Below are 22,107 nucleotides of genomic sequence, written 5' to 3'. Positions count from 1 at the left end.
TCAAGATCATGAAAATTCCTCAGATTCCCCACTCCCTCCCTGATTCCTCATACATCTAGCCATGGGTATCCTTTTCTTTTGTGAAGAGTTCTTTCTGAAATCCGTATCCTTTTCTTTTGTGAACAGTTATCTCTGAAATCCATCTGTCCTATGATTTTTCACCCTTTCTCTGCCCTTTATTCCAACAGTAGATTCTATTGTACCAGTCAGGAAGCAGTCTGGAAAAGTCAAGGGTGTGGAGTTAAATCAATGCTGTGCCCATCCCTGTGGCACATTTCAGAAAGGGGGCATCAGGTAATTCAAAATATACCATCTACTGAACAGAATCAATGTTCTTTTTTTACCTTGCCAAAGGAAACCACACCCTCATGAAAGTAATGCCACAAAACCACTTCCTGAAATTATAAGCATCCACACTTGGTCATAAACTATATGATGATTTAATCATCATGTGCTCCATTACTCAGCAGGTGACCCAATACAATATTTGATTGCTTATTTCTGTCTGTGGAACTACTAACAATAGTGACTTCCCAGTGTAACCTGGAAAATATGTTCTTTCCCCAGTATTATCCTTAATAGCAGGTTATTTGGCTATGGGTGGGGGGAGGTAGATTCAGGCAGCATAAGCCGTTGTGGTTTTTTACCATTGCTCATCTATCATGTTATCTGAACGCAGTCACACTATTTCACCATGCTAAGTTTGGCCTTTAGAAACCCCAATAAGAAACAATGGTTTGTTCTATGGTTTCTCTGTAGACTGGCAATTTTTTTCCTTAGATCCCGTGCTCTGTAACTGGTTAGTGTAATGTTGCTTGGAGGAAATCTTTCCTCTCATTCTTGAGAGAGGAAAGAATGTGAGGACTTTACTCATTCTTGTGGAAGGCAAGTATGTCTACAAAGCAGAAAGTGGGTGAGGCTGTTAGATTTATTTAAAGAGCTAATTTCACAATCTCAGTTATCTTGCCTTGCTTTGGATGATGCAATACTACCTTGGAAAGTTGGTCAGCTACCAGGAATGTGGTAACCATGTCAATACCTACATCACAGTATTAGCTTTGACCTCATTAGATTTAGTGCTTGCAATCCAGAGTAGAAAAATCCAATTAATCATCCATAGGAGCAAATCAGTTAATAGAATGCCCCTACTTCTATATAAATAACACACCCTATGTTTCCCATGATTAAGTAATGCAGACAAATCTAAGGGAGGGCCTTCTCCGTGTCTTCAGGCAGCCTTTTGAACTCGCTCCTATGGTTGTTCATCTCTTGTTTTCTTTCTAATGGCTTTCCTTAGGCTTGTGTAAATCTTCATTTTTTGGAAGCACTTTGGTCCTTAAATGGTTGTTCCCTTTCTGAAGTGAACTTAGCTGGTAATAATTTAATATTCATAATAATTTATTTTTTCCTAAAGTTGAATTGTATATATTTGTATACAATTATTTGTATATATTTTTCCTTCTCTACTTTTGCTGTGGTTTATGTCTTATTATATTTATTGCGGCCATCAAACTCTTTTAGTATTTTATTTGTAACAACTATTGTTGCTACAATCTGAATTTACAATATTAACTGCCTTGAACTTGTTAAGAAAAAGTTGGGTAGAAAAGTTTTAGATAAACTGTGAAGAAGTGTTTGACACAAATAAGATGTATAAAGTAGCACAATTGGCATTAAGTACATTGAGAACAATATATCTGTAATATAGACATTAGCCTTAATCTCTACCTATACACATAGGTTCCTCTGATCCCCCTTCAGGGCTTTTTTATATGAGGCTTTTAACCCTCTACCATTTTCTTTGCAAGATTAAGGGTGGGTGATTTTTTCTGCTTTTGGTACTGTGGAATTGCTAAAATATATGGACTTCCCATAGCATCTCAAGATTGTGGTGCGGGGGGCTGACTTTCCTCACTCATTAAAAAAAAAAAAACTACCCACAAAAATGGCCATACAACATGGCAGAGATCCTGAAGAATTATGTCATATAAAGCTCTACTAAACTAAAATTAATGAGAAATCATGCACACACAATAAATGCCTCATGTAGAGAAGTCTTCAATTTAACGTCGGGGACAGCTCTCCAATCACAGTCTCATTGGACACATGGAGTTATCCTCAACAGTGAAATGAATGACAATGGCCAAGCTCAGTGGAGATCTCCATTGTACACACACTTGCAAGAACTTTGAACTAGTATGAGAATGTTTATCTGGGATTAAAGAATACATGCCAGTTATAAATTTGACTGTAATTCAAGATCTGCTTAATTATGCATTTCTCAGACTTACTTTACCCAGTAATTAAGATCTGAATAGTGCTTAATTCTTCATTCACATGAAACAAATTTTAATACAACAGCCAACTGAACTTTCCCCAAAGTTCTTTCATTTCATATTGTATATTCTTACTTTCATGGCTAAATATTTGCTCATGTTTGGTAAACACATGTTCGTTTCTATAAATTTCTTGCCCTTGAGGAATACAAATCATTTTCTCTGTGTATTTGTACATGGCTACACAACTTATGAAGAACAGTTTCTGAATTGAACATTACATGAAAAGAGGCAGCACAAGGTTTGTGACTTCAGCCCCTTGTAATGAGCTAAAAGTAGCCTGTGTGTTGCCAAATTCAGACTTCAATTTTCCCAAAGTATACAGTGTGGAAAAATCAGCAATGCTTGCATTTGTGGACTAGCCTTAAACTATTAGCCCTTTCTTGCTGAACACTTTATTCACTTACCCTAACCCTGTAAGCAAATTTGATAGTTTGAGATATTGTCCTGGGAATCACCACAAAATGGACTTGCTGAAGGTGAAAGCATTGGCCTGCAGGCCTCAGCTATTTCCATTTCCTAAAAAGAGGTCTGAGTGCAAAATGTGACCAGAGGCATTCATGGAGAAGGGAAAGATGGGAGCAGCTAAAGGACCTCACTTTGGAAATGATCCTATCAGCCAGTAAGACACTTTTTCCAAAAGTGGGAGGAGTAGGACAATTCTGTGGGCATTGATCCAGGTATCTGAGAGCACAGAGGGACCTGTGTGGATATATTATTTATCCCTGCACCAGGTAATTTTCAGTGGAATCCAATGCATGTTGATTCATAAGTACTATTGTCTTCATTTGGCGTATATTCCTTAATAAGAATGTTTATGATTGTAGCTTTAAGAACTGGGCTTCTTGAATGGTAGAGATGACCTTCAAAGGCTATTGTTGAGCTGATCATGTTCTGTTCTTTAACATTCCTGTTGTTCCATAAGTGATGATAGCCATATTCTTGCTGTCCACAACATTAAACAAACATACATAAAGAAACAGATAATACATTTGTACTTTTGGATTACCTCCCACTTCTGTTGTTGCCCTAGTGTTTTTGAGACTTTAATGAGATATAACGCTACAGCTATCAAAGGAAAACCTGTAACAAAATGATAATTAGGTTGGAGCATTCTAATACATGGCATGATACAGGTTTATAAAAGTAGTGTGGAAAGAATGCAGAGGGATTTTCTCTCCTACCCATCCAAAGACTACAAGATATTCAGGACAGACAAAAGTAAATATTTCACTTAAAATATAATAGGTCTTGGAAAAGCACTAATGCAGGATATGATGACAGTAACTGGCTTCAAGAGCTTTTTCAGTCATCATTTATGTAGGATAGGAATGAAACCCAAGAGTGAAAGAGAGTATATTTTTGCTAATGAGAAGCTGTGGCTTGGTCCTGGGCCCAGTTCTCTTCACATTTTTATTAATGACTTGGATGAAACTGCAGAGAAAGTTGATCAGATTTGCAGATGACAAACAATTGGGTGGAATAGCTAATATCCTGAAAGACAGAAACAACATTCAAAATGATTTTGATAGGCTGGAGCGCTGAGCTGAGAGCACACAGTGAAGTTCAATAGGGACAAATACCAAGTTCTACACCCAGGTAACAAATGCACAGTCATAAAATGGGAGATACTTGGCTCAGCAATACCACAAGTGAGAAGGATCTTGGAATTGTCCTATATCATAGATTGAACAATGTGATGTGGCTGCAAAAAAGGTTAATGAGATATTGGGCTGCATTAATAGAAATATAGCTTCCAAATCATGTGAAGTGCTGGTTCCCTTACATTCAACACTAGTTGGGCCCCATCTTGTGTCCAGTTCTGGGCACACTTGAAGAATGCGGACAAGCTAGATAGAATTCAGAGGAGGGCAACAAAGATGATCAGGGGACTGGAAACACAGCCCTATGAGGAGAGATTGAAAGAAGTGGGCATGCTTAACCTTGAGGAAAAAAAGATTGAAGGGAGATATGATAGCATTTTTCAAATACTTAAAAGGCTGTCACACTGAAAAGAGATAGGATATCTTCTCAATCATCCCAGAGTGCAGAACATGGAATAATGGACTTAGGTTACAGGAAGTTCTATTGTTAGAGCAGTACAGCAATGGAACCAATTACCTCAGGGTTTGTGGGCTCTCCCAAACTAGAGGCATTCAAGAGGGAATTGGGCAGCCATCTATCAGGGATGCCTGAACCTACAGTCCTGCATTAAGCAGGGGGTTGGACTCGATGGCCCTCTGTCAGAATCCCGGAATCTCAATTTGAGAAGAGGGAATAAAACTCGGGTTCGTGGGAAAGACCAAGCGTCCAGACCATCTGAGTCTTTATTGTTTTACCCCCAAGGTTCCCGTGGTACACTCACGATAATGCATGCTGCATTACCGGGCAGGCAGAGATGAACTCTGCTGCAAAGCTTCAATACCATTACAGGGCATTTATAGGTACACAGGAACAGGGCAATTGATCACAGAATGCAGAGATTACAATAAGATTCTGAGGTCATCACATACAGAACAGATAAAGAAATGTCAGTCAATCACACTGTAACAATGAGATTAGTATTGACACTTTAGTTGAGTAACTTGAACCCATCTCCAGGTCTGCTCAGACATGCAAATTCAAGCCACTAGAAACTATTCATGATAAGCTCAGACCCCTATGTTTAGCTCAGACTCTAAACATTCTGCATGATCAGGGCATATGAAGCCCTCTGGGCTATCAAAAGATTATTGTAAACTGAATTCCAACAATGACTATTTATAATGTATATTTGGGCTAAAATGGCCTACTGTAGCCTACAGCTAAAGGTGAGAGAAAGGAGCGGGGGAATGCCATTTTAAACAGTGACAGCTTGGTTTTGAGAAGGAAGACAGGATTTGATCCCACAATGCAAACGCACACAGGAGTAATGCTTTTCAGACAGGATTTATCCAAATTTTCCCCAACACCCTCTAAGCCCCTTCCAACTCTAGTATTCTGTGATGCTGTAAACAGCAAAGAAGGGCTTTTGCCGTGGACCCTGCTGATTTCAACCTCATCTGTCCAGCCATGAATAAAACCAGAATGTTGGACTTCACTCATTCCCGTTTGCTCTTTCTTGTGTTCTTAATGAATAGGCTAAAAGGGTGGAGGCTATGAATGTGAATTGGGAAGGCTTTCTTTCTTTAGTATATATAAAACTGATGTCATGGAGGATGTTGACATTACTGGCAAGAGCTGGGGAACTCCCCCAGATTTATTAGTAACTGGAACTAGCTGTGCTTGACTCTCAGGAAAAGCCTTTGTCTGTCTGTCCTGATAGAGGACAGTGATCTCACTACCAAAGCAGGGCTAGGCTGAAGGGTGGTTGCCCCTTTGGGAAAGCAGTTTCCAGTATGATGCAAGGGCAAGTTTGCCTAACACCTAGTCAATCTGGAGGTTTTTTTAAAGAGTTTTGTGGGTGGGGTGGGTATGCCTATTTTCTTAGTACCAGGTAGATAAGGACCCAAATTAGGACAGTTAACATGGTGGTGTGTAAAGGCAGGTATGGAATTGAGAGGCAGGCTAGTGAGGTAAGAGGAACTTGGCTGTACCATGCTGTGGTCTTGGTGGTTGCAGGGTCGCACTATCAGCTTGTTCTCAGGTGTCTGGATTTTGCTTTTACATTTTGCATGATTTAATACTGGATGTAACAGCTAATAAGGTATATATAACAGAGAGCTGGGTTGGTGATCAGAGAGAAGAGTTAGTTTCTTTCAGCTTCTGCCCACCAAGATACTTAGTTCAGCATCAGAGTATATTTGAGAGCCATTTGCTGATGTCTGTTAAGATTTTAATCTTTTTCAGGCTGTTTGTCTAATTATGCTGGAATGTTTGTATCTTGCATTGGGCCAGAGTGAGGATTTTTTTAAAGAGGAAAAATGCCATTAACAAGGGGAACTGAGAAGCACAGATGCTACTTGGAAATATAATTAAGCCTTGAGCGCAGTTTGGAAATGACTATAGTTAATTATTCATTGACTGTAATCTGTTAGGAAAGAATAGATGTGGCAGTGCTAAGTTGTTGAATGGCTAAAAAGGTGAGACCAGTAGAGTCTTCTTATAGCAGGTTATCACTGATGCCCTCAAAAAGCTAGAAAAATGCATCTGCAGGCACATTTCTTTAATGCAAGAGATATACATTCCTTTTTAATTTCTTATATGGCCGTCCCATTGGTATTAGTTTGAAGCACAAATATAGCTATTTCTATTAAATTTGTAGGCAAATAGCTGAGGATCCCAGCCACACGTGTCCGTCAGTCGGCAGCAATTCTGTGAGCGTTGCTTCTGGGTGAATATGATTAAGGTCGAACCTACTTGTCTAGATCCGCCGCACTCCTCCCCCCGCCCCAAATTAACTACTCATTCAGGCAGTAGTAGGAGAGCTAGTCTATCGCTGATCTCTCCGTAGCAGCCGCCCCTTTAGAACAGCACTTCCGAGCAAACGCCCTTTTCCACGAGGACAAGCCCACGTGTGTGCTATTTAAAGCCGGGCCTACCAGCTGCTGCTGGTTTACGGGAATGACGTGGGTGGATCTTCCCTGCTGGTAATAAGATTGTTTAGAGGCTGGCGGCTCTTGAAATAAAGAAACCCGTAAACACACACACAGAAAAATACTACAGGGCTCTCCCGTTTTGCACTGGGAAATCGACGCCCTTATCGCATTCGCAATCACCCCCTTTGCTGAGTTGCCCGCAGGTTGAACTACCGCTTTCCGCTTTTTTTTTTTTTTTTTGCCTAAACCGCGGTGAGGACCCTTCGCCGCTGCCGTGCTGGGCGGAGGGGTGGGGCCTCTCTGTTTCTGTCGCTGCCCTTGTCCGAGTGCAAGGTGAAAAAGCTGCAAGGGTCCTATCTTGCTCGGTAGACCAAACGGTGGGGACTAACAGCAGGGAAAGGATAGCGAAGACACTCTCCCCGCGGTCAGCAAAACTGTCTGGTTCGGTTTCAGGGCGAAAGTGCGCTTGCGACATTAAGCTTTTCGTTTGTACATTCCGTAAACTTTCTGGGGGAGCGCCCACACCCCTGCCCGCCTTGTTTGTCTCTATATGCTTGTTCCTTTTCCAAGGCATTGTTTTTCGAGGGTGGGACGGGAAGACCTGCGTGGAGATGTTCCGGTTAGCAGGAGCCTGGGTTTCTCCGACATGCCCGAGTGTAGCGCAAGTGAGGGGGCGCCTACGCCGTATAGGGAGCCAGTAACGACCGTTCTCCATTTGGAATAATGGGCAGAGGAGAGGCGGAAGCGGGAGGCCACGATCCACTCATTTCAATGCCGGGCATCGGGAAGAGGCGGGCCTGCCTCCCTCTGCCGCCCCGCCCCTAGATTGGCTTCATTACCGATAGAGAACTCTTTTCTCGGTTCTCTTCATGATGCTGCTTGAGCATCAGTCCCAGTACGTAGTTCTGTGGTTCCAAATGACCGTCCAGAGAGCAGCAGGAGACGGGGTGCAGTGCCACGGAAGGAGGCTTCCTGCATCTGAACTAAAGTCAAGAGCCCACAGCCCACTTGCTCAAATGATCTTGTTCAAGATGGATGGGGCATTAATGGTTAAGACTAGGCATTTGAATTGGGCGTGGAAGGCCAAGCCATGTTTCAGACTTGCTTGTTCTCCCCCGCTCTCCAGCAGCAGGGTACTTGCACATTGTCCCAGCTGCATCTTCTGGACTGTCTACAGATGAGGCCCCACATAAATCTGGGGTGGAGAAAATTAAGTATTGTAGTACATCTATTTGCTGATAATGGAGTCTCCAGGTGCAGAGGATGCAACAAGCATACATGCTGGAGCTTACAAAAGGCAATCTTAAACATCTCTCTGTGTCTCTTGCATTTTTTAAAATTCTAAGCTCTTTTGGGAACCAGTGTTGTCTGAAAAATGGGGTATGAATACAGTATATTCATTATCTTGAAACGATGCTAAGCTTTCACACACTAATTACAGACAAGCTGCCAGAATGTGATTGTCACTTCTGGTTTTGAATTAGCAGATCAAAGCCACATGCAGACCTGGATTACCCACCCTAGAGTAGGGCCTCATGTTTGTTTCACTGTCCCTCAGCAAAAAGCTCTTGGAGTTAGTAATATCAGGACTAGTAGCCAACCCATCAGGCAGAAAGACAGTTTCATAATACGGTCTGAATGCCCAAGCATGGTCTATAAGCAGGATGATTGTGGGTGGGGAGGGGCCTCTGATGTGTATCCACTTTCTACTTGTTTTCCTTGCCTCCCTTCAGACAAGAACTGTAACTGCACAGGTATCAGGAACAGTGAATGAATTACCAAATAATCCACACTCTGCTGGCTCTTAATTTGAAAATGTGTAGACTTGGTGCATCAAATTTTACTAGAAATAAATGCAACCTAAAATTATACTAGCAGTATACACTCTGTGTACTAGAGAAGAAATTCAGAATATACTGGTGAATTAAATTCAGATGCACTGGTGGCATCTTTCACCTCTTCACCTGGTGAGGTATTGTTCTGGTGCAATACAGAAGATAAGTTGAAGTATTACTGTAACCAGTCCTGTTTCAACTGTACTTGGTACAATAGGGAGTTATAAGAAAATTGTTTCACAGTTCCTATGAAGGAGAATGGCTGGATATCTGATTATCTGGATTCCATCCTACAGTGAATTTTGCTGTTTCTCGCTGCTTCAAAACTTCCTTTCTGTTGTTCTCTCCAGGTGCTTGTGGCCCCCCAGATAATCCTAACTATGCATCACTAAAGAATGGAGAATTGAAAGACAGCTATCCTGTTGGGGCTACTGTACAATACACTTGCAACCCAGGTTATGAAAATATACCGGGAACACTTCCTTCTCTTCAGTGTCTTAATACTTCAGAATGGTCAAACATTACATTTTGTCAAAGTAAGTATCTTCATCACTTTTCTCTTTTTGACAATAACAGAGAATCTCATAAAATACTGATGAAATATGTGCAAAAACCTGAAGCTCTCAAACATTTAGTGATTTATTTTCTAATTTAAATCATGTGCAGAAAAATCAAAAGGTGGCTAATATGTCCTCAAATGAGTAACTTCACTTAGTTAAAAATTTATGACTGTAGAACACCCATCCTCAATAAGTCCAGCTATCTGTCAGTATCTTGCATGTATATTGAAATGGGTCCAGATGCTTCAGAAGGTTAGGTAATAATACAGGTGGGGATGAGAGTTCTTGTAGAATTTTGGAAGCTTACAGTGGGAGAGATGATTATCCTGAGGAGCACTCCTTCCATGAGTAAGGTGCCAAGATTGTAATGAAAGTATAGATACTGAGAAACAATATAAGAGAAACAAAATGCTTGGGGGGAGACCCTGAGATTTGCAGAAACAGAATAATAATGATTAAAAGTTGACTGTTCAGTAGAAAGGATAAAGGAAAAGAGAATGTGTATGGCATTGGAATGGCCTGGCTCTCAACTGCTTCCAACACTTTGTTGCAGGCTTTCCTGGTCTTTTCTGTTGCACTGTTCTCTTAGTTTTTTTTAGCTTAGTACTACTGATGACTTGTTACTACTTCTCATAATTAAGATGTGCACTTACAGCAGGCAGCCCCTTTTTGAAGGTTACACCATGTGGAATTTTGAAAGACTTGCAGACACTCTGATAATATGGCTGCCACTGTGGAATTTGTCATTCACAGAAAGGATGCAATGGCTTCTGTAGCCGTTCACAAAACGTTTATTTCTCTGCAAATGCAGCAGTAGTTTGCCTGGGAATCTAACTAAAAGGAAGAGGAGGGGGGTGGGTTCTAAGACAAAGCCACACTTTTGAATCCACAGTTTCCTGTTCCAACATCAATCTAACAAAAAGCAAATAGATGAGGCTTAGACAAACGGTATCTCTACTGAGCCTAAGAACAATACAGAATTGGGGCTCCAAATGTCAAGGCACATATTTCCCCCACAGAGCACAACAAGGTATCAAACTCACAGACGGCAGGCTGCTGATGCTAAGACAAAACAGACACATGGGCACAAAATCCAGGAAGAGCACGTTCCTCATCAGATCAAACACAGTGATTAACGTGTACACCACACTGAAAAAAGCTCATGCAAATAACACAATGTACAAACCAAACACTTCCTCAGTCCCCAACACCCTCGTTAGCCACCTAAGTGTCCCCTTCTACTTCCAGCTTGCTTTTTTGTCTTTATGGGTACAAACTGTACAAAACAAAGTTCTGGGCTGCAACCACACACAATGTTTATGCTTTTACAGTGCCCATGTAAGCCCCAGAGACACAATTAGAAAATAAAAGATGAAGTTGGAGGTTTGTGTTCCTTGTTGCATCATGCTAGCCTTCCTAATGATGAGAATAATTTATTTTAAAAACGCAAACAAATCAGGGAGCCTGTCAGGCACCAAGGGAGCTTTATGCCCATGGATACCATGGTGGAGCCAGGAGGCAGAAAAGTATTTTAATTGTGATTAAACTGCCCCTGCTCTTAAGAATGCTTTGTATAGATGCCTTTTTATAATAAATTTTATAACGCCTGTTTGGTACCAGCAAGTTGCTGGATTATATGGAACATTAAGGAGCATAAATCTTTTGATTATCCTTTCAACTCCCCACCCCCAAGTTTTGTTCATTCCCTCTTATTTGTATTTCCTTAAAGTTAGATAGTCTGCTATATTGTTGGAAATGGCTAGAATTTTAAAATTATTTTATACTATTTATATACTGCTATAGATTTAAAAATACCCAAAAGGTTTCCAAATAATTAAAATCATATTTAACATGGAAGTTTAAAAACAATACAACACAATTATAGTAATAATACAGAGTACAGGAGAATAGCATAAACAATATGGGTAATTTAATTACAAACCAGTGAAAGCCTTAGTGAATGGGTGTGTTTTCAGGAGGTGTTTGAAAAATAAGAGATTTTCTGCATTTTGCTGTATGATTGCTGCTCTCCCCCCTCCCCCCCCCACCATTCCCAGCCCTGATGCCTCCACACATTTATCCATGTTCATTTGGATTTGCCAAAACCGGTATATGGGTTGGATTTGTTTGGAAGCTTCATTCCTGGGAATCTTGCTGATTTAATGGGTTAAGTGTTGGAAATTAAGGAAGATCCCTATGCATCAATTTGTGACCAGTTGCTACTTCTTAGCTTCAGCTACCAAATGGAAATGTGTGGGAAAATAGATAACATTCTGTTTTTCTTGGAAGATGTATGGGATGATAATCTAATAAAACCACAGTTACAATCTGCAGCATGTTGGAGATCCTGCTCCCACTCCCTGGAGGTTGAAGTGACACATAAGGATAGCTCTGCTCAACCAAGGGTGATTTTCTACCACAGACTGGCACATCTTCCTTTAACATTGTGTTTATTTGTTGCCAATAGCAGCACCCCAAAAGTCCCCAGTGTAGGTTAGCCTAAGGAAGACCTCATAGCTGAAGGACAGCAGCCATGCTGCATTTCCTGTCCGGGGGGGGGGGGGGGCGGAGAAACAAAAGAGTGATCAGCCCTGTGTGGACACCTGTGAAAAATCATCAGAATCCCAAGAGGAGACAAATGGGGAGAACTCATGGCACCTCAAAGTAGCAGGATACATTATGAATTACAGTAGCTGTAGAAACATGAGGTTGGTATGAATGGTTGGGAGATTATTAGTGACCTTATGGGAAGGGAAGTCCTTGGAAGAATAAAGGGTTCTTCTGTAAACTAACAGAAGGAGACAATCAACAGTATGTGAATGTATCCACTTTGCATCCGGACATCATGCTTGTGATGTGGGGTATATAATGTATGTTTTCTGTATTTCTTTTGAGACTCTTATTTGGGAAAATCCAATCCTCTTGGTCTCCATTTATTCTAAGGTACACTAGAAAAAAATTGTTTCTGGCTCTCTCAGGCTCCTTTTGGTTTGGGGTCTGGGATCCTCCTGGGTTGCTCCCCCCCCCCCATGGTTACCTGATTAAGTTTGGTAACAATCCCTTTTTCAGAACTGTCCTATTTGAATAATTTTCAGGCTAATTATTTGAGAATTGCCCGTTGTTGAGCTGAAAAACATTTTCTAAGTGTCCATAAACATTTTCACTTTAATAACAATCACAGTGTGTTTTAATACTGGTACTGATTTTTCTTTTAGGAAGGCAGTGTCATCCTCCATCTATAAACAATGGCAGAATTGCACCTACAGGTGACCTCAGGCTTGGTGATAAAGTAACCTTCGCCTGTAACCATGGGTAAATTATATGCTACCTGCTTCAGGAGCTGACTTTGACAATACATTAAAATGCATGTGATAACTCTGAGAAATTAACAAATTATTATAATTATATTTCACATATAAGATAGTAATCCTTGTAAGGAAAGTTTTAAGTCAAACCAAACTATATTGCTAAAATTACAGTAAAACAATAGCAAAATGAAACTCCTCAAAATCCTTTCTACAGTATAGTTGTTATCAGTTAGCCCCGCAGATATCCTCTCTTGCTAACCGCTGCTAATTTTGACTGCTGATATGTCTGTCTGCTGTGTTGTATTTTGCTCATTCATATTTCTTTAGTCCTGAAAATGCTAAAATCATAGGATGGGCTGTAAATAATCTAAGAAACATATTCTATTTGCACATTCAATAACTGGGTTACGATCACACCATGACCCACAATGGATTGTCATGTCATGCAAACCTGAACCTACCCTCCAGGATAGCTTGTGCATGGGCAACAACCCACCCCAGGAACCCACGTCTTGTTCTAGGGGTGGTTGCATCATCCAGGCTTGGACAACTGACTTCAAAGTGAGTAGAGCTAAACAGCTAATGAGCCCCATAGCAAAAAACCTTGCCACTCTTTATATGGGTCTTCCAGGTGATCTGCAACATCACTCATCCTCCAAGTGTCCAAGCAGCATTTGGAGGCATCTAGGGGTCATTGGAGAGGTGGGTGTGGGGTTGGGTGTACTGCGGGGGATGGTGGAGGACAGGACAACCTGAAGGAATGTTGTGCTTTGGGTCACAAAGAGTCGGGCACGACTTTGCGACTGAACAACAACAAGCACTGGCTTTTCTTGCTACTCTCTATGATTATGGGACATTATGAGCTAAACATGGATTTCTCCTTTTTGTTATCCCCACTTTCCCCCAGAAATTAGGAAGCTGGCTCTCAAGCAGGCTTTCCTAGTCCCCATTAAACAGCTACAAGCAGTCCTTTCGAAGTGGCCCACTGGAGGGGCTTTCTGTGGTTGCCCAGCTTTAAAAACAACCCCCCCCCCCCCAGAAAAAAACAGGTACATGCCCATTGAGACCTGAAGTGGGGCAGTGTAGGGACAGAGGGACTGCTGCCAAGGGGCAGCAGGTACCACCCAGGGACATTGCTCAGAAGAGGCTCCAGATGTAATCCTTACCTTTGTAATTTCTTGACAGCTTTCAGAAGACAAGCTATCAAGACAAGCCAAAGACAAGTGATGTTGAGCTGTGGAAATGATTTGTAGAGAGAGTTAAGCCCTTTTCACAGCAAGTTCCTCAAATTTCTCTCTGTGTCCCAGTTCAAAACTCCAAGTTACTACTCAAAATCACCTTTTTAAAGAGACCCAGAGTTTTCACAGCTGCTAAAGCTGGAGAAATTTCTCTTCCTTTGAGAAAAGGGGCAGAGCACCTTTGCCAGTTTCAGAGCACCCAGAGGCTTGTAAAAAAACTGCAAACTATGCATGCTGTTGAGAACTGAAGAGGAGGGGAAATTTGGGGATTGTGGCTGTGTAGACGAATCCCCAGAAAAACTCTCTTTGCAGCTAAAACCACTTGTGCCTTTGGTTTATATTGTCTTCTGACACCTGTCAATACCTTCTAAAGGAAATTATATGGGGCCCCTTCTGGTCAGTGTCTAGTGTTGGCTCCTCTTGTCCCTTGACATTGCTGCAACTGACAGTTGAAATGCCCATAGGCATACCCGTGTGACTATAACAATTAAAAAGAGACTGAACAACAATTGGCAGCCCTCCAGTGTGCCACTGGGCGACTTTAAAGGGATTGACATAACTGTCAAAACAGGAATAAGGACAACTAGCCTTCCTGATTATTGGTGGGGGTGGGGGGAAAGCAAAAAGGACCACAGTGAGCCTGAAACAGCTCACAGTCATGGCAGGGAAGGGGAGAAAACTTGTTTCTGCTGCAGCGTCCCCTGGTATACCTGCAGGAAGGCAAAGCAGGGAGGAGGTGGCTCACACACAAGCAACCAACCCATGGTGGCTGATTGCTAGAGAGGGTTAATGAGATGGGCAAATAAACTCATTATGTCACATGATCTAAAGTGTAAGATTTCACTTCCCCTTTAGGTTCCGCTTAACAGGCCAAGGATCTCTTCGTTGTATTGTTTCCAACGATGAACAAGTTGGTTGGAATGGACAACCTCCACTTTGCAAAAGTAAGATGATTTTTTTAAAGCTTGCTATGATTTATCTCAGTGTATTTCATTATTATCACAACACCCACTGCTCTTTCCAGCCAGCATACTATGGCCACTGTTGCTTTTTTTAAAATCTAGTTTAATATGCTTGTCTGTTAGCGGTACCTGAATTTGGCCACCTAATTCTAGTATTTAATTCTTGTGCACTTTTTTCCTAGAAGATAGAACAAGAGTGGGCAACATGTGGGCCCTGCCATGCACCTTTTTCTTAAGATTATAGCAGAACCAAGGAGGTCAGATATATTTGGGGCCAAAACAAGCTCTGTGACAACTGAAAATGTGTTACTCGGAATATTGTGTAGGTGTTTGTATGCATATGTAACTATTTCCTTTGAGCTGGAACCAATTACCATATTTTACACAGAATTATAACTTCAAATAGTGCAAATTCAGAACAGTGAGACCACTTCATGGGATTCATTATCTTCATCACCTTGTACATATGAGTACTTATAAGCCATCCAAAGAACCTTCAGGTTATGGGGTGGCATAGAAATGGAATGAAATAAACAAACACAAATACAGGAATTGTTGATGGTGCATACCAGGACCAGGTGAAGCTTGCTTTATAGGACTATAGGTTCATGTGGCCCATTATTAACTGTGGCTTGAAGCAGCTGTTCAAGATCTCAGTCTTTTCCTGGCATTGCTACCTGAGATTATTTTAACTAGAAATTGATACAGATTAAATCTTAAATGGACCGAGCTGTGAATGAGCCTGTCCACAATATGGATAGCATATACAGTATCATACTTTGCACATGTTTGATATTTGGTATCTTTTCCCCAAACGTTCTCTTTTGATTGGGCCATTTCCAAGGGACTAGGCAATTTACAAATTTTATCTCCAAAAAACTAGTGTGAGTAAATTCTATACAAAGTATACTTTGAAATATTAATATAAACTACACACATGGACCCACTTTCCTTTTTCTTGGAGATGATTTTTCTTGGCCTATGGGACTGAAATGGTTAAACTGAGGTATTCAGAGCAGAGAGGTAGGTTTTCTGGAAATTGATCCTGTGTTTCGAATAATGAGTTCACCTCTATTGTGTAGTAGCTTTCAGGAGCAATAATAGTAATAACAGCAATCCCTGGATTTGCTTGGTTGGATGATTACTGCACTTAGTTAAATATGTCTTTATTCTTATGGCCTTAACAACATAGTCTTGCATGCAATATTTACATTTACCAATTGTCTTTCTTCTCTCAGTTTATTTATTATTTATTTATTTAAAATGTTCTATGCCGCCCCATTCGCCGAAGCCTTGGGGCAGCTTACAACACATCAGTTAAAATATAAAACACTAAAAATATAAAACACATTAACATTATAAAATAAGTCGCCCTGGCCGAAGAATTAAGCAAATAATATTAGCAATTAAAATGATGTTTGAATAAAAAGGTCTTTGCCTGGCACCGAAAAACAAATAATGATGGCGCCAGGCGGACCTCTCTGGGGAGCGCATTCCATAGATTGGGCGCCACCGCTGAGAAAGCCCTCCTCTGAGTACCTACCCTCCTAATTTCCTTCACGGAGGGTTTCCGGAGAAGGGCCTCTCCCGCAGATCTCAGGGGGCGGCCAAGCGTATATGGACATAAGCGCTCCTTCAGGTAGCCAGGACCCAAGCTGTTTAGGGCTTTATAGGTCATCACCAACACCTTGAATTGGGCCCGGACTTCAATGGGAAGCCAGTGAAGCTGACGGAGGACTGGAATCATGTGAACATAACGCCCAGTCCCCGTCAGCAACCTGGCAGCTCTATTTTGAACCAATTGAAGTATCTGGACCGTCTTCAAGGGTAGCCCCACGTAGAGTGCGTTACAGAAGTCAAGTCGGAAAGTCACCAACGCGTGTGTCACTGTCGCCAGGCAGTCGTACTCCAGGTAGGGGCGCAGCTGATGGATCAGCCGAAGCTGAAAGCCACCGCTGTCACCTTAGCTTCCAGTGCAAGCTCTGGGTTGAGGAGCACTCCCAAGCTGTGGACCTTGTCCCTAAGAGGGAGTGCAACCCCATTCAGGACTAGGTTCAATTCACCCTCACCAAAGCTCGATCCGCTGACCAACAGGACCTCCGTCTTGTCTGGATTGAGCTTCAGTTTATTGGCCCTCATCCAGCCCATTACCTCGGCCAGGCACCGGTTCAGCACAGCCACTGCCTCACCTGGATTGGTGGAAAATGAGAGGTAGAGCTGGGTATCATCAGCGTACTGATGATTCCGCAGTCCACACCTCCTGATGACCTCTCCCAGCGGTTTCATATAGACGTTAAACAGCAAAGGGGACAAAATGGACCCCTGCGGTACTCCATGGCATAGCTGCCATGGCGCAGAGCCATAGTCCCCCAGCACCACCTTCTGGAATCGGTTATTGAGGTAGGAGCGGAACCACTGCAAAGCAGTGCCTCCGACCCCCAACCCCGTCAGCCTATCCAGAAGGATACCATGGTCGATGGTATCGAAAGCCGCCGAGAGGTCCAGGAGAACCAAAAGGGACGCACTCCCCCTGTCCTTCTCCCTGCACAGGTCATCTTACAGGGCGACCAAGGCAGATTCAGTACCGTACCCTGGTCTGAAGCCGGACTGAAATGGGTCCAGAAAATCCGTTTCATCCAAGAGACCTTGGAGTTGTCCCGCCACCACCCGTTCCAACACCTTGCCCAGAAACGGGAGGTTGACCACTGGTCTATAATCAGTGGCCATCTCTGGATCCAGTGATGCCTTCTTCAGGACCGGTCGGACTACCGCCTCCTTTAAAGGGGCAGGTACCCAACCCTCCCTTAGAGAGGCGTTAACCACTTCCAAGATCCTGGTCCCAATCCCATGCTTGGAATTATTTATTAACCAAGATGGGTAAGGGTCCAATAGGCAAGTGGTGGGACGTACTCGTCCAAGCACCTTATGCACATCATCAGGCCGCAATAACTGAAATTCATCCATTAATTTTGGACCAGACGGCAGCATTGGTGTCTCCCCAGAAACCTCTGAGTCACTAGCAGAGTCTAGCTCGTGACGAATCTGAGTGATTTTCTCCCTGAAATGCTTGGCAAAGTTGTCACAGCGGGCCTTCGAGGGAGGAACCAGATCTTTCTTAGGACCTGGATGAACCAGGCCTTGCACCACTCGAAAAAGCTCCGCCGGACAGCATTATGAGGAGGCAATGGAAACGGAAAAGAAATTCTTTTTCACTGCCCTCACTGCCACAGCATAGGCCCGATAATGCGCTCCCTAGTGTGTTCGGTCAGATTCATCCCGTGATTTCCTCCACCTACGCTCCACCAGCCTGCTTCATCGTTCGCAATTCAGGTGTATACCAAGAGGAAGAGTGGGCTCTGCCCGGCGGGAGAGGATGCTTAGGAGCGATCGTGTCAACAGCCCTGGTCATCTCCCCGTTCCACAGTTCGACCAGAGCCTCGACAGGAGCACCAGTCTTGTCAGCCGGAAACTCCCCCAGGGCCTTCAAGAATCCATCCGGATCCATCCGGCTCCTGGGGCGGACCCACACAATCGGGTCCGCACCCTTACAGAGGGAGAGGCCGCTCTCGAGCACAAACCTCACCAGGAAGTGATCTGACCGTGACAGGGGAGTCAAACATAAATTCCTTACCCTCAGACCACCCTCTTCCTGCCCCGTTGAGAAAACCAGGTCCAGAGTGTGTCCATGTTCATGGGTCGGGCCGGTAACATGTTGAGACAGCCCCATGGCTGTCATGGAGGCCATGAAGTCCTGAGCCACCCCGGTCAGACCAGTCTCGGCATGGAGATTGAAGTCCCCCAGGACCAACATCCTGGGGGTCCTCAACACCAGGTCCGAGATGATCTCCGTCAGCTCAGGCAGGGAGACTGTTGGGCAGAAGGGTGCATGGTACACCAACAGAATCCCCAATCTGTCTCAGTTGCCCAACACCAAGTAGAGGCACTCCAGCCCTGGCCTCAAAGGGACCGGAAGTCCCGTGAGGGAGATGGAGGCTCAGTAAACCAAAGCGACCCCCCCTCCCTTCCCCTCTGGGCGTGAACGGTGCTGAACCAGATACCCGGGTGGGCACATTTGAGAGAGGGTGACAACCCCCCCCCTCCCACCCCGGTCTCCATTATGCAAGCCAGGTCGGCCCCCTCATCCACAATCAAGTCATGGATGAGGAAAGATTTATTGTGAACTGACCTGGCATTGAGCAGCAGCACTGTCAGGCCCGAGGGGTGGTTGACAAGGCTACCTGGCACCCTCTGGCTGGGGGCAAAACCAGAAGGAGGGACAGGTGTCAACCATCTGTCCCTCCTTCTTCTACGCGGACACGTTAAGCCCCCTCCGCTGTTATGTCCATTGCCCATGACCACCCCAATGGCGGTGCCCCCGCGCTCCCCAGGAAACACAAATGTTGACATGGCCAGGGACGACTCCATAAAAACAAATTAAAACTGATTGAAATACAATAAAATTATAAAAACAATCCAAACTCCCCATTCCCTCAGTGGTGCGCCCCAGTCCGGTGGTGGCAGCAACTGCGCAGGCCCCCTCCTCTGTGCCGCTGGCGCCGGAGCAGCGTCAGCTGTCCCCCGGCTCGGCGGTACACCCCAGTCCGGCAGCAGCAGCAGCAGCAACGGCAGCGCGGTGCGGCAGGTGGACCAAATTGCACATGGGCCCTGGCCAGCCCAGCCCCCCGCTCAGCCCCTGAACGGCCCCCAAACGGCGGCAACCGGCCTTCGGCCATCGCCCTTCGGCCGCCGGCTCCGGCTGACCACCGGCGCTTTATGGGCCGCGGGGCCCTGCCCGAGCTCCGCCCCTTCCCGGCGCGACTCTCACCTGCACAGGGGAAGCAGGCCGTTGCTAGCATGATGCCACATGCTCGACTTCTTATGTTTTGGCATTATGATTTAACTAAAACTTGTGTTTAGTTTGAGCTATTACCACAGGTTATGCAAACACTTCTCGCTCCTTCAGCTTAAGAGAAGAACTGAGGCACTTCTCAGAAACAAGTGAAACAAAGTAAACACAGTCTTAGTTTGTTTCCCATCAGATTGCGATTGAAGAATGTTAGCCATAGAGAGCAAATACACCATGTTTAATGTTTAACTCATCCAGCTGCATTGTGGACAGGAAAGGTTGTCTACTATTCTATGCCTCATACCTTATTAAACTGATAGACGAAACTAAAATTTCATGGTTGATGACTTGGCACTAGGGTTGTCAGTGTTTCTCTTAGAATAACTTATAGAAGTTTATAACTTACATTTATCTAATCTTAGACGGTTATGGATAAATACAATTATGGAGAAGTACAACTTTTAATTTCTTCTTTTAATTCTTGTTTCTTTGTTTCTTACTGCATACTTATCAAAGTTTGGTTAATATGCAGAGTACTTGAAGACAATGGCAGGGAAAACTGCATATTTTTCCAGTCTACTGTTACTCTTTTACTTGGAAGGGATCACAAAGGGATCACACCCCAGAAGAGGACAGACAGCTGCCTTTAATGGCATGAATATCTGTCTGGGACTAAGGAAGTGAGTTCTCTACTTCTGGCTGGTAACAGGAGGTACCTAGATGTATATTGACTTGATTGAAGTAGTCACCTTGAGGTATCAAATAACTGAACGTCTTTTAATGATTAATTACTTTTGTAACTGTAGTCAAACTTGTTCAGTGTGTTTCTTCTTGTTCAATGTGTTTCTTTTCCCTAGTGATCCATTGCTTTCCTCCACCTAAAATTACCAATGGAATCCATTCTGGTCATGATGATACTGATTACTTATATGGCACTGCAGTAACATACAAGTGTGATGCTGGTTTCTCACTTACTGGAAATCAAACTATTTCATGCACAATTGCAGAAAATAGTGTGGATGGGAAGTGGAGTGGACCAGCACCAGAATGTAAAGGTAATGGATCGGTATCGTGGTTGCAATATGTTCAGCTCTGTAGATCATTTTTAATTCATTAAAAATCTTTGTTTTGGGCTTTAAGAAATGGAATTTATTCTTTTATGTCCATTATGATCTTGGTCAAAGGCAGCTATTGTTATATTTCCTTGTCATTCAGAAGAAGTGCATTGAAAACAGCCTGTGTCTATATAGAGCCGAGAACTGAATCCAACTCTACTCTCTTTTCAACCAGACATTTTTACTACCGGTATTCGTCCCAGAAATGAAACGAGAAATAATACATCAGGTGAGTTATATCAATTTTTGACTGATAGCATTCTAAAATATGAGTCTGGTTAACATATGCGCAGTGGTGTTCCATAGATGTTTCATCATCATCTCATTCAGAATCCTGTCTTTCTTTCTGTTTTAGTATAGGCTAGGATACAGAAAGTATGCCTGCATGCTTGGATTTATTTGTGGAATATATTTTGAACAGCAGACCACCATGGGTGAAGTGTGAATTCTGCCTTTTGCAGAATTCAGTGAGGTTGCATGTGTGAAATCATAAGTGTGAGTCACTGGAGAAAGGATGCACTATAACCAGTAGAACAAGGTGGGACCAGGGACACTTGGAAAACAATGTTAGATTCTTCAGTTAATTCCTGTAGTGAGACTTGATATTCTCAGGTAAGGTATCTTGGAACATCCCTTCAAAGGTGTGCAAGTCAATCTCATATAGTTTTTGTGCGCTGAACTAGTTGGCTTCTTCTGATTATTAAAATAAAAATAAAAAAAATCTGTAATTCATGCAAAATACCAGTAAAGAGGTTCTAGTAGAAAATGGCATGTCTTTCAGACCAAGACCTCATGCACCCACTGCAACTTCAGGTTAACTCCTCTTTCCTCCCCCGCCCCCCTTCCATTTCAGGATCGGGCAGGACTATTGGAATTGCTATGGGTAAGTAAAGATAGTGTGTGTTACTTCAGAGTACTGCTGCTACTTTTAATTTTGTTGGAAATGATCATGGAACACTTAATGCTTTATGTTGAGAACTCATATTTGGAGGAAATTTTAAGTCTCTTTGGCAAGGGTTCTTTTAGAGTACAGATAGCGATACCCACCACAGGATCTGGAATCTTTTTTTTCTACTGAGAAGCAATCTCTGCTTTTATGTGCACACAAATACATCCCTATGCTAACTATCTTTGCTGTTGCTTTGATGGGAAGAGCTAGATTCCAAGCCAGTATAGAGCTTGCCCTTGTTCTCAACAAGTTGCTTTCTAGGTATTTGAAAATATTCTGATGCCCACAAATATTTACTTGATGAATGTCACTATGATGAGTTTGGCTACTGCTGGGCAGGCAAAAACTGGTAGTGTTACTGGACTCTGTTCTCCAAGGAATGTTCTCTATTCACTTCTGCCCAGAAAGGGGCTAAGGGCAGCTCTTTGGTTGGCTCACTGC

The 22,107-nt window shown here is 43.1% G+C and overlaps 1 protein-coding gene across 1 annotated transcript in view; it reads left to right on the top strand.

Annotated features, from left to right (window-relative positions):
* The window catches only part of LOC123024363 (complement decay-accelerating factor-like), a 31,414-nt gene extending 9,313 nt beyond the window's left edge, over nt 1-22,101 (top strand). The window contains exons 3-8 of the mRNA XM_044432006.1: nt 9,039-9,224; nt 12,464-12,560; nt 14,650-14,738; nt 20,460-20,657; nt 20,893-20,946; nt 21,571-22,101. Coding sequence (XP_044287941.1) covers nt 9,039-9,224; nt 12,464-12,560; nt 14,650-14,738; nt 20,460-20,657; nt 20,893-20,946; nt 21,571-21,608 — 662 coding nt within the window. The 3' untranslated portion in view covers nt 21,609-22,101. The remainder of the gene's footprint in view (nt 1-9,038; nt 9,225-12,463; nt 12,561-14,649; nt 14,739-20,459; nt 20,658-20,892; nt 20,947-21,570) is intronic.
* Nucleotides 22,102-22,107: the final 6 nt, after the last annotated feature.

Source organism: Varanus komodoensis, unplaced genomic scaffold, assembly GCF_004798865.1.
Source record: "Varanus komodoensis strain SLA01 unplaced genomic scaffold, ASM479886v1 scaffold1, whole genome shotgun sequence".
In the NCBI taxonomy this organism is placed as follows: Eukaryota; Metazoa; Chordata; class Lepidosauria; order Squamata; family Varanidae; genus Varanus; species Varanus komodoensis.
The sequence above is the reverse complement of the archived record's forward strand: the minus strand, read 5'-3'. Positions and strand labels throughout refer to the sequence as shown.